General features: G+C 39.6%; 2 protein-coding genes across 6 annotated transcripts in view; one reads left to right on the top strand and one right to left on the bottom strand.

Annotated features, from left to right (window-relative positions):
• The window catches only part of fam91a1 (family with sequence similarity 91 member A1), a 24,433-nt gene extending 20,724 nt beyond the window's left edge, over positions 1–3,709 (bottom strand). For both annotated transcript variants that reach the window (XM_066674185.1, XM_066674186.1), the window contains exons 1-2: positions 3,442–3,709; positions 491–575 (exon numbers count right to left, since the gene is read on the bottom strand). In XM_066674185.1, the coding sequence (XP_066530282.1) occupies positions 491–575; positions 3,442–3,513 (157 nt within the window). In that variant the 5' untranslated portion in view covers positions 3,514–3,709. The remainder of the gene's footprint in view (positions 1–490; positions 576–3,441) is intronic.
• Positions 3,258–12,358, top strand: klhl38a (kelch-like family member 38a). 4 transcript variants are annotated; one of them, XM_066674188.1, is made up of 6 exons: positions 3,258–3,474; positions 4,818–4,967; positions 5,847–5,950; positions 8,524–9,880; positions 9,973–10,078; positions 11,147–12,358. In XM_066674188.1, exons 4-6 carry the CDS (start codon positions 8,525–8,527, stop codon positions 11,434–11,436), a joined length of 1,752 nt encoding a protein of 583 aa, XP_066530285.1. In that variant the 5' UTR covers positions 3,258–3,474; positions 4,818–4,967; positions 5,847–5,950; position 8,524; the 3' UTR covers positions 11,437–12,358. The 4 variants fall into 4 exon arrangements, with proteins under 4 accessions (XP_066530285.1, XP_066530286.1, XP_066530288.1 ...); XM_066674189.1 differs by having other exon boundaries at positions 3,258–3,556; positions 4,846–4,967; XM_066674191.1 differs by having other exon boundaries at positions 4,818–5,950; positions 8,561–9,880.

Raw genomic sequence — 12,358 nt, 5'->3', positions numbered from 1 at the left:
TACATAAAATTTTAATTGTATCATGTACACAGTATTATTAAAATATAATTAAAAATGGGGGTGCATTAGTGCACATGGCATGGGTGACTTGCACATTTCAGTAAGACAACACCGATCCACTTCCTGCATTGATTACAGTAACATAGCTCTTTAGTAAAAAGAGCCTGGGTGCTAAACTAGTTGAGACCTGTCACCAGTTGAAAACAACTGGTGCTTTACAAAATGAAAGACTTTATAACAGAGACTCTTAGCTGTTGAGCAGCTGAAATCCTAGAACAAGCAAGAATGGGAAAACATTGATTAAACACAGGGTTGAAATGAATTGCACATCATTATATTTAGCTCTCTTTATAAATCACATTTTGCACAGTGTCATTTATTTATTTATTTACTGGAAAGGGGATGTGCTATTGTAAGCTATTCAGTGCTTAACCCCCATTTGCAGGGGCTCACACTGACAGTAAACTTGTCAAAATGCTTTGAAACTTACCTAAGTTATTGCGGAATCGCAGCTGGTTTCTGATGCTATACAGCAGGACATGCTTGTCATATTCCCTCTGTGAGTTCCCAAGACTCTGTAGAGGAAAGCAAAGAGCCATAAGGCCAAAAGCAAACCTGGATTTAAGCGACTGGTCAGCCCAGAAAGCAGTTCAGCAGTTCTTTCATGTTTTTGCATATAATCCTGATAATGCTATGATATTGAGTGGTACATTTGAAACTTCTTTTACATCAGCATGTATGTGATGTGACCATCCTGCATGCAATTTCCAGATATGTTTCAGGTTTAAACTTACTGCATAAAATGTCTCAGGCATCAGGCACATGTAATCAAATTTACTTTCCAAGAGGTAGTTTTTAAAAACACCAAATGCTTCAGATAGCTGGTTCCCATCAACACAACAAATTTCTCTAGAACAGAGTACTTCAGGACAAACTAATCTGAATGAGCCTGTTAATATAATAACAATTCAATTATGCATGTCTTTTAAATAAAATGGTGAAATTCTAGTGTAGCTGATGAAGCAATTGCTACAGTACCTTTACTGTTCATCCATTCACATTAAGCATTTTAGTATTAGTAACATACTTATTTATTCATTCATTCATTCATTATCTGTAACCGCTTATCCAATTCAGGGTCACGGTGGGTCCAGAGCCTACCTGGAATCATTGGGCGCAAGGCGGGTATACACCCTGGAGGGGGCGCCAGTCCTTCACAGGGCAACACAGACACACACACACACTTACACCTACGGACACTTTTGAGTCGCCAATCCACCTACCAACATGTGTTTTTGGACTGTGGGAGGAAACCGGAGCAGCCGGAGGAAACCCGCGGACACGGGGAGAACACACTCCTCACAGACAGTCACCCGGAGCGGGAGAACACACCAACTCCTCACAGACAGTCACCCGGAGCGGGAGAACACACCAACTCCTCACAGACAGTCACCCGGAGCGGGAATCGAACCCACAACCTCCAGGTCCCTGGAGCTGTGTGACTGCGACACTACCTGCTGCGCCACCGTGCCGCCCCATACTTATTTAAACAGGCTTATTTCCAGTTATCAGTATTGAACACTACATGATGGGACAGCTTTTTCTTTCTTCTTCATAAACTTGCTAGGTTATTACATTTATTTTTTTAGAGTTTTTCTGTCACTGTTGGCCTTGTCTTATTTGGGATCTGCTCAAGTTTTTATTTCTGGAAAACCTGCTTTAATACCATGTCTAATGTAAAAAATCTCTAGATAAATATGTGTGACATGAACTTAGTCTGAGTCCGAGCACTCGATAAATGTTAGCAAAACAAATCCCTGCAGCTATCCTATCTTACAAAGCATAGATATATATGTAATTCTCTTGCTCCCTTATCACTGAATACATTAATTACAGGTCATATTGACTCATGATATCCACTTAACCAGGACTATTGTATTTTATATTTAAAGCAGCTAATATAGTTTTTCACATTCTCAATAACTGGTGCCATGCTGAACAGAGGTAATTTCATTATTGTTATATTAATGCAATATAAAAAGAACTCTGCATAATTTTAAAGATATCTAAGCAATTAATCCACACATCACAAAGGTCAAAGCCTGAATCGTACACTGTCAGAAAATTTGTCACTGTGGTGGTATGTTTTTGCTGTCTCTGTGGTGGTACCCTCAAGGGTACATATTTATACCTTTAATTAGAGAACATAATTGTACCTTATTTTATTATAATTGTAGATTTTAAAATTGTGTTGATTTTATATGCTCCATTTCATCTCCAGGACTTTTATTTTGTTTTTTGTTTTTTTTATATGACACAGTTCTATAATGAAAACTTACAAATATTCACCTCTCCTTCTGGAGAAGAGAATGTAATGTACCAAAACTAGACTTTTAAACACATTTGTAGCTTTAAATGTACTTTTAATCAGTTTGTACCTTTAGTGACCAATATTGTACCTCTATCGTACCTTTTTTCTGAAAACGTACAAAGAAGCATACAGCTGCACAGGGATCTGAAGAGCAGTGCTCACATTAAACTGTTTTTTTTTTATTTTTTAATATGATAAATGTTTATGAACAAACTAACGGTATAAATCATAAATGTTCACTGAGCTTTAAACCATGTGTTTACATTGCAACATATACTGTCATGTGCAGGTATTGCCCAACTCTAGTCAGTGAGAGGTTTTGACAAAATAAGACATTGTCTACAGCCAACAGATTCTGTAAGTTGTAATACAAAGGGAAATAAAGGCCTGTGCAACAGTGAGGGTATAATATTGCACATCAGCATTTGCAAGACAACCCTGTACTCAAGTCTATTTCCTGTAGTGGGTTAAAAAAAAATGAGGATGATGGTGGTTAGGACTAAAAACATGGGGAAATTAGTTGTCATTCATAATTTAATTTTACAACATTATTGAAAATGTGACATAAATTAAAATAATTGTCATTAAATAAATGCTTGGTAGTTGGGTTGTGATGTCACAGCAGGTGTGTAATGGTTAGCCTCTGATTGGACGAATTTCACCTCCAGACAAACGACCAATTGTGTGTTCTCTGGCTAAAGTTTTGAACTTTTTTGTAAAAAATCTACTCTTGGAAATTATGAGTGCCATATAAAAATGATTATTTATTTATTTATTTATTGTTAGGTATGATGAGGTTATGCAGCCAAATAGGCTGAACCTTACGCTTCAGCATATGAGGAGGAGAAGAAAAAGTAGGGAGACGGTAATGAAGATGATGGATAGTGTAACGATGTTGAGGATGGTGAGGAAGATTATAAGGACGGTGCTGAAGATGCGGGCGGCTGAATGAACCTGCAGTGGAGCTGAATGTCAGGCGCCTTTAGCGAATGAATGTGCACTGAACGAGTGTTGTCTCGGTGTCGCGGTGTGCTCCTTGTGTCCTGGTGCTGTGCTCGTGTGGAGTTTACCTGTTTGACCTGCGCTGGGAGTTTGTTCCAGGGGTAATTTTGTCTGATGTGAAATTCCACGTCCGTGTTCATTGCTGTCCTCGGTTATGTAAAACGGTAAATAACGGGCTGCCGGGTAAGTCCCTCTCGACTGTACCCTCCCGACACCGACTACACACGCTGCGCCACCGCTTCAGCTTCCTTAATATCTGTATTTATGAATATTATTCACCGATATTTCTCCTAAATATCCACTTCCTTGTTGTATTTCCAAGCCAGCCCCTCGTCACGCTCCTGGCCACGTTCGTCATTTCCGCTCAGTGAGTGACGTAGAAGATTGTTATAGATACCACATACACCGCTGCAGTGAATGAGACAGACATTAGGATTAAAATTAGGATATAAAATAACATAATCATTCCATAGTCAAGGCGCCATTCGTGTCCCGCTAATGTGGCCTCTACCAGTATGAAAATAAAGAAAAGCTAAAAGTTAATTTAAACAGGTAGTGGGCCCTTTATACTAGGTTTCCAGCGGTGTTGTCCTTTCCAACTCACTATAACTTCGAAATATTATCAAAATATTTGTATTTTAATAAGAGAACACACTTAACATTAATGTAAATTCTTGCTGAATGTGTGACTGTTAGACTATTCAAGATATTTCACAGAGATTAATGTGTTTAGTTATTAATAGTGTTAAACAGCTAAAGTTCAGTACACATTAAGAAAAATGTAGGATAATGTTCCTCATCGTTCAATCAAACTTGAAAATTATAAGTTATAAATGTTTCATTTAACTTAATTGGTCTAGGGCAAAAATACGGTCGGATAGTGTTTGGTTTATTAATTACAACTAAAATTATTTTGAGATTCTCATATAAAGATAATCATACTTCTCTTTATGATATTTTATTTTATTATTTATATATTTTAGTTTGTATTATTTGTGTAAATAAAATAGGGTATGTTGGACAGAGGTCATTCATCAGACCAAAGCACTTTGCTTGAAAAGTTCATGAAAGATCTCTGGCCTACCCTGTACTTTTGATATGAAACAAAATGTAAACAAAAAAAATCTCAAAATTCATGTATGATCAGTTGAGAAGCAAATCAGGTGAAGTTTAAAAAGCAGTACAAAAATATTTTTAGTGAAATGGTAGTTAATTTATTCAGAAATGTAATTTTAATTTATCAATGTTATCTGTCACTGCCTGCCACTGATTATATTGGTTATGAAAATTCCCACTGATTTGTTTCTAACCAACATAGATGGTTCACTGCTGTGTGGGTGTAAACGCACAGTTGTCTTCAACACGATAATCTTACACATGCCTGTGGCACTGTGTTACTCAATCTGTCTACATGCATTTCTGTTTGGCTTTCCCTGTGCGCTAGAATCAACATGACTGTAACTCATCTCTAGATGCAACTGGTGGTAGGACTAACGAGCAAGGTCCCATCTGCTCCCAGAAAGATGCAGGAAGAAACTCTTGGCAAAGATGCCAGGCGACTGACTGAAATCCCTACTCTACACAGTGATATCTGGTGAATGCAGGGAAAATCAAACATTGCTTTTACTATTTTTATACTTGACTACCACCTGGACTCTTGTTATGTGGGGATAGATCTCCACTGCCTTAATCCTTCCACTCAAGGAATCCTTCCAAGGCAGTGGGCTGTATGGATGGACGTCTGGGACCTGATTTTTGCCTCTTGGATGTAGTGAATGTTGCAGTCAGTAATACATTAATAATCAGTTTCTTCTCAGCAGCGGTCTTATCTTTAACTCTGCAATATGAAAGCCTTGCGTGATTTTTTTTCATGTAGGTTGTTGGATAGGAAGGGAAGTAGTGGTGCAGAAGAGATAACATGGCTGCAGTTTGAATGAAGTCCTTACCCAGGTCTTCACAGCTTATCTACAACACGTTAAGACAGAGATTGACAGAAACTTCATTTTGAATGAGGTCACACTCTGCTGTTTGCCTGTGTCTAGAGTAATGAGAAGCAGGTGAATGGCAAACCATGGTCCTCCTCACCTTCCTAATCTGAGGCAAACCAAGGTAGCCAGGCCTAGATATTCAGCTGTTTGTCCTACTCAGTCCAGCCATCAGCACTGCTCTATATTTATCAGCTTCCTGGGTTACACAAGACCACCAAGGGGCGTTCACAGACTTCAAGCTCGTGTCTGTCCCCTGGCTAAGCTCTGCTCCCTATCCCTGCCATAGTAAACACACAAAGCACATGGTGCCTGGCTAACTGCTGTGGGAACAAACAAGGGGAGGGTCAAAGGCAGGGATGTTTGCAGACTCCAGAACTATTCTCAGCAAGTGGAATGTACACAGCCGGCTCATGGCAAGCTCCTAATGCCTCACTTGAAATTATGTGTATGCTCACGTCCATCAGCATTTACCTTTATTTTTTAAGAGCAACACTTGGAGAGAAACCTTGTTGGCTCTAAATCTGTGGAACGTTGACTGATTCTGCCCAGACACATTGGAATGTGAAGGTTAACAACAGACAGGGTTGAGGTAAGCACATTAATTTATTAAAACACATTTTAAACTTTCTAAATAATTGAAATTGAAATCAGATTTCTACACAGATTTGTTTTGGATTATATCTTTGAACCTTACCCTAATGTCAATGACTCAAATAAGGGACAAAGCAGGATTTTCACTGAATTATTTTCGGAACTGATTCATGTTCCTTTTGTGCGATTGACAAGACTTATAATGGTCCGTCACTGTAAACGACCAAATAAATTAGTTCAATGTTGGCCCAGGTCCACCCAAGGCAGTTCTTGTTAATAAGCTACACGTGAAAAGTTCTCTGTAGTGTGATAGCTCCTGAGCTAGGCCCTTCACGTTGTGATTCTTAGAAATGAACTAAACAATTCATTGACAGTTTTCATTGCGGCTTAATGAAGTGTATTTTAGAAAAAGTGGATAGACCATAACATTACAACACTGTGATTGTTGTATAATATTGATGTAACAAAACTTGTATTTCCACAGTGATGAATATACAAATATAAATATCATTCTTAAAAATAACCGGATGTTAATGAAATCCATTTTCAAATTATATTTAAAAAATAAATAATATAAATACTGATTATGAGTATTTGTTCATATTACAACAAATTATTAATGTTTGTTCCCTACATAATCAGTTAATGTGCATTTGAGCAATAAAAAAACAAAGGTCCAAACAGTAATTAAATATGTTCTCTATTAAACAATGAACACAGTGTCTATTTTTGAGTATGTACATCTGCATTTCCAACTCACAGCCGTACTATTCTGAGAATGTATTTAAAGTTTTGTTTATATAGTACATTGTAATATGTTTTTTCCAGGACAAGGCTAGGGAATGCCATTGGTTCTCCTCTGTCATCACAGTCTTAGTAATGGCAGTTAGTAATAAACAATAATGATTAACTTCCCAAAATAGCAGGCTGAGTGGCGCGTGCGATGTGAGGGAGAAATAAAATCAGTAGCTGTCTCTGGGGTGATTAGACGACTTAGTGCCAATAATAGCTTCATGAAATGCCCTCGTTCAAACAGTGAGTCTGTCAAGGGCAAATCAAGTCACAGCTGGGATATGACACAGCTGCTGTGATCAACTCAGTTTTGGTGGGAAATGAGGCCTTACAAGGGCTTTATGAATGGGATGGGTCTCCCAAGATGGGATCAAGGGAGTTGGGATTTTGAGCACAGAATCAAGCTTGGCTCTGTTTGATAAGAAAATGCATATTATGCTTTAATGTATATATTAAACAAAAATAAGTTAACACCAATTGATATACTGTGTAAATTAATCTTTAAGGAGATACAACTTTTTATCAACAGCAGGTAATTGTAAAATAATGGTATATTAATTAAAACAAATTCAATATAGGCTTCATCTATCCATCCATTATCTGTAACCGCTGATCCAATTCAGGGTCACGGTGGGTCCAGAGCCTACCTGGAATAATATAGGCTTCAAGTCATTTTAAATGTTCAATACAAGGACAAGTAGTGCAAGTAGGTGAAATGTATAAAAAGTCATCATGTACAGTATCAGGCCTTTGACTGTACAATAAATACCATAGAAATATCTTAGAAAATATTACTAAGTTATAAATGTGTAGAGTTGGTTTTGTGGACGTGGGTTAAGTGTTTCATCTCTAACAAACATAAGCTTTATTTAGACCTAGGGCACCAGTTCCTGTGTCATTTATAGTGATTTTCTTAAGGCAACAGGAAAGTTTTAATATGACAAGGGGTTTCAAACCTTTGCCAGACTTAATATATTTGAACCTACTTAGTAAATGTATCAGGAGTAAGCTTTATTTAAAGGCAGTTTACCTGTTTTGTCCACATTTCTGCTGTAAATAAAGTTATTCTGTGTTATATCCCGTAAAATTATAGAGAAATATATCCACCTGATTTTTCTTTTCAGTGGTGGTGATTAGGATATCAGTAGTACAAGTAAAATGAATAGTTTTATTTACTATTCAAACTCTTAGGTTTTTATAGGTAACATAGAAGAATGCAAAATCCAGGTAATCTGAAAAAGCTAAATTTAATTGGTTATTCATTCAATCATTGTCTGTAAGCGCTTATCCAGTTCAGGGTCGCACAGGGTCCAGAGCCTACCTGGAATCACTAGGCAGGAACACACCCTGGAGGGGGCACCAGTCTTTCACAGGGCAACACACACTCACTCACATATTCACACTTACGGACACTTTTGAGTCACCAATCCACCTAACAACGTGTGTTTTTGGACCATGAGAGGAAACCGGAGCACCCGGAGGAAACCCACCAGACAATCACCCGGAGCAGGACTTGAACCCACGACCTCCAGGCCTTTGGAGCTATGTGACTGCGACACTACCTGCTACACCATTTTCTGTGTAATAAATTTCTGATTTGTGGCTTTTAGAGACAACAAACTACTTACACATCAAAACACTCTAAATGACTTGATTTACAGCTGTTTACAATTTGTTGGAATTTTCTTTTAATGTTATAAAGGGAAAGCAAAATGTTTGTACGGCATGCATGTACTATAGTTTGATAGTGTTTGAGTGCTTCTCACTCGCTGTTTCCAGAATGGCCTGTTCATCAAGTGAGGTCTTTCCATTCAAGGACCAGGAGCTTCCAAGCCAGCTGCTGACCCAACTGAACCTCCTCAGGCAGGAGGGCATTCTCACAGACGTGCTGCTGTGCACCGAGGACAGAGAGATCCCCTGCCACAGGAATGTGCTGGTGTCCAGCAGCTCGTACTTCCGCGCCATGTTCTGTAGCAATTTCCGTGAGAGCAACCAGACCCGGGTGGACCTGAAGGGCATCAGTTCTGATGTGCTGGCAGGCATTGTGGACTATGTTTACACTGGAAACATCACCATAACCATGGAGCTTGTGCTGCCTCTGATGCAGGCCTCCTCTATGCTGCAGTACGCCAGGCTTTTTGAGGCATGCTCAGCCTTCCTGCAGGAGCAGCTGAACCCTGAAAACTGCCTGAGCATGATCCGACTCTCAGAGATATTGCACTGTGAAAGTCTGAGGGACAAGGCCAAGGAGATGGCTGTGCGTTGCTTCTCAGATGTTGCAGCCTCTGAGGACTTCTGTGAGCTTTCCTTACCTGAACTTATGTGTTACCTGGAAGATGACAGGCTTTGTGCAGAAGAAGAGCAAGTCTTTGAAACTCTTTTGGCCTGGATCCATCACGATCCATTTTCCCGACGTGGGGCCATTCATGATCTATTCAAAAAGGTGCGGTTGCGGTACATCCATCCTACATACCTTTTCCAGTTCATAGCCAACGACCCACTTGTCCAGTCCTCCACGCTCTGCACTGAGATCATTGAGTCTGTACGCCGTCTCATGTTCTCTGTAAGTGCGAAATGTACCCGTGAACTGAAGCCCCTGTGGACCACACCGCGTCGCTATACCTGCCGAGAAACATTGGTGGTGGTTGGGGGGCGAAAAAACAACGAACAGACTTCCAGAGAAGCATTGCTCTACGATGAACGCACCCAGCGCTGGCAGTGGCTGGCCAAGCTGCCTCTACGCCTGTACAAGGCTGCTTACGTCTGCATTCACAGCATTCTGTATGTGGTTGGAGGATTAAGCCTCAGCCTTGCATCTGGAGACAGTGAAGTTAGTGCAACCGTCTATACTCTATCACTAAAAACTAACCAGTGGCGGACAGCAGAGCCCATGCTGGAGCCGCGCTACGCACATCAGAGCGTGTCCTACCTGCATTTCATCTTCGCTCTGGGAGGTATAGGGGCCAACAAACAGATATCGAACACAGTGGAGCGCTACAACAGCATGTTCAACCAGTGGGAGGCCATGGCTGCCATGCCCACGGCAGTCCTGCACCCTGCGGTGGCTGCCAATGACCAGAGGATCTACGTGTTTGGAGGAGAGGACTCAATGCAGAATCCAGTGCGTTTAATACAGGTAACTGCAGAGAGGGCTGATTTTTTGCTTACAAGCTGTAAAACATGGTCTGATTTCCCATACAAAGCCAGATTTCTTTCCCCTTTTTCAAGGTTTATCACATCTCACGAAACCAGTGGTCTAGACTTGAGACAAGGACAGTGAAGAATGTCTGTGCACCTGCTGCTGTCATAGAAGACAAGATTTACATAATTGGAGGTGAGCTTAGTACACTGTCTTTTAGAGCCGCACAATATTGTTTGTTAAAAAGTTTGACAGTATAAAATACAGGCCTAAATGGGAAATGTAAATATGGCTTAAACCTTTGTACGTATGCATACTCTTGTCCAACTAGTAGTGCTGCAGGAGTACGCAGTCAGGTTTAAATCATTCTCTTTTCGTCTTTATACATTTTTATTGAAACTTCTATATTTTTTAATTAGTAAAGCACTTCGGATGACCACAGTGTATGAAAGGAAGCATATTAATAAAATTGCTTGGCACTTAGTTAGTTAGTAATGAGATTCAGGTTTAAGAACTAAAAAAAAACTAAAGCTGGTGACGTATTTTGGAAAAGCTGTAAACGTACAGCTGCTTTTTTTTAAAAAAAATTTCATCTGCTGCTCAGTGCCAGAGGAAATAAAGTCACTAGTATTATTGCAAACTGGATAAGCAGTTTGAATGAAACAAAAAAGTTTAAAAAAATGCAACGGTTAATTACTCATATGATAAGTGACTAGATCAATAAAGATAGAATTGCTTATAAAGTGTTTTATATAGTTTTATTCCACAGCTTGTAGTAAGAGATACACATATGTTATCAATGCTATAGCAGTTGTATTCATGTTGTCAGGAGATCTAGACTTAGTTGAGTCAAAAGTCGCAGGATACACTTTTTTATCTGAATACCCCCGCAAGTAATGGGTGAGGGAGGCTATCTTTTAGGCTATGTCTGGAACATAGCAGCCATCTTGAAAGCCGCCATATTGGATAAAGGGAAAGTTTTTCAAATGGAAAAATGGTCATGTAGCATATCAAAGAAATAAAAGGGTGTCCTGCGACTGGCATTCAATAGTATGTGATTGCCACAAGGATTCTCTTGGTTGTATGATGTATTTGCTTTATACATGCTGAGTATATATGTGTGAGATTGGTGAACGAAACTCTGTCCAAAGATGTCCATAGAGTTAAATCTGACCTCTGTAGACAATTTGGCATCACAACATACTGTAAGGGCACAGAAAAATTGAATGCTTGACATGTATCTGACTTTTTTGTTGAACGAAGGGTACACAAGAAGGGTGATCGCCTATGACACCAAAGCCAACCAGTTTGTGAAATGTGAGAATATGAGAGAGAGGAGGATGCACCACTCAGCAACGGTCATCAACAACAAAGTCTATGTGACGGGGGGCCGCTTCCTCAACAGCCATGACGTCATTGAAGACTCTGACTGTTTTGAATGTTACGATCCTAAAGCAGACATGTGGACGTCTAAAGGCTCTTTACCATATAAGCTGTTTGACCACGGCTCTCTGGCCCTAATTTGTGTGTCCAACCGGCGAAACCCACCCTGAGTGGTGAGAGGGGAGACGAGACCACTGTTTGTGCATTGCTAATTGTCCTGAACAAAAAACTGACTGGAAAACCATCTGAGGAAACCTGCACCCCCTCGCAGATCGAGTCTCATCTCAGTGGTGGCTTTGATGGTATGCTGCAGTGGATCATAGCATCTCCAGAGTCTTAAATCAAAGGAGATTTGAGCTGATGAGTGGCTGTGTCACAGTGCAGTGTCCCGGGAGTGTGCTCAGGAGCACACAGCTGTCCCTGTAGAACTGTGACTGAAAATCCTCACAGGCTGATGTGTCTCATTCAGGCACTTTACCGTCTCGAGGGACTCTAATAACTATGAACTTTAGCTGTACTTTTGAAGCAAGGATGGATGATGGAATGGATGGAAGTACAGCATCATAATCCCTGAATTTTATGTGATATACGATGTGTATGGCAAACAATTTGTATAAATATATGAGTTTTTTTAACAAGTTGGAATGGATACAATGCAGTAGTGTCACATTTTAAGACTATGAAAGACTATACCACTGCACTTTTATATTTTTATACCTGTTTACACAGTATAGTGCACATGTCAGAGGCTAACATTCATTTATCTAATTCAGAGCCCAAAAAAAATAAATAAAATAAGAATAGAAAAGAATATGACTACTGGAGTAGCTAGTGATTCTAGATGTTAATAACAAACTTTAAGGATCTGCATGTGCTCTGTGGACTGAAAAGCCTTAATCTGTTTACTTGACAATAAGAACCTCCGCAAACTCCATCCAAAATCTAAAAGAGCTGCTATATATTATGTAGAAAATGAAATCATACTGATGCTTTGGGAAGCTGTCTCCTGATATCACTTGAAATGTTCTTGTAGTGCTGCTTGAGGAAGTGTTTACTGCATGTCTGACGAAAAAAAAACAGAAAGGAGAAAAA

Source organism: Hoplias malabaricus, chromosome 6 (assembly GCF_029633855.1).
Source record: "Hoplias malabaricus isolate fHopMal1 chromosome 6, fHopMal1.hap1, whole genome shotgun sequence".
Classification (NCBI taxonomy): domain Eukaryota; kingdom Metazoa; phylum Chordata; class Actinopteri; order Characiformes; family Erythrinidae; genus Hoplias; species Hoplias malabaricus.
Note: the sequence above shows the minus strand (reverse complement) of the source record. Positions and strands in the feature narration are given on the sequence as shown.

What these genes read in the sequence shown, in the direction of transcription:
- klhl38a (XM_066674188.1), top strand. Translation starts at nt 8,525, where the DNA reads ATGGCCTGTTCATCAAGTGAGGTCTTTCCATTCAAGGACCAGGAGCTT. An exon ending in ATCCAGTGCGTTTAATACAG is followed by an intron (nt 9,881 to 9,972) that starts GTAACTGCAGAG and finishes CCCTTTTTCAAG; the next exon opens with GTTTATCACATCTCACGAAA. An exon ending in CAAGATTTACATAATTGGAG is followed by an intron (nt 10,079 to 11,146) that starts GTGAGCTTAGTA and finishes TGTTGAACGAAG; the next exon opens with GGTACACAAGAAGGGTGATC.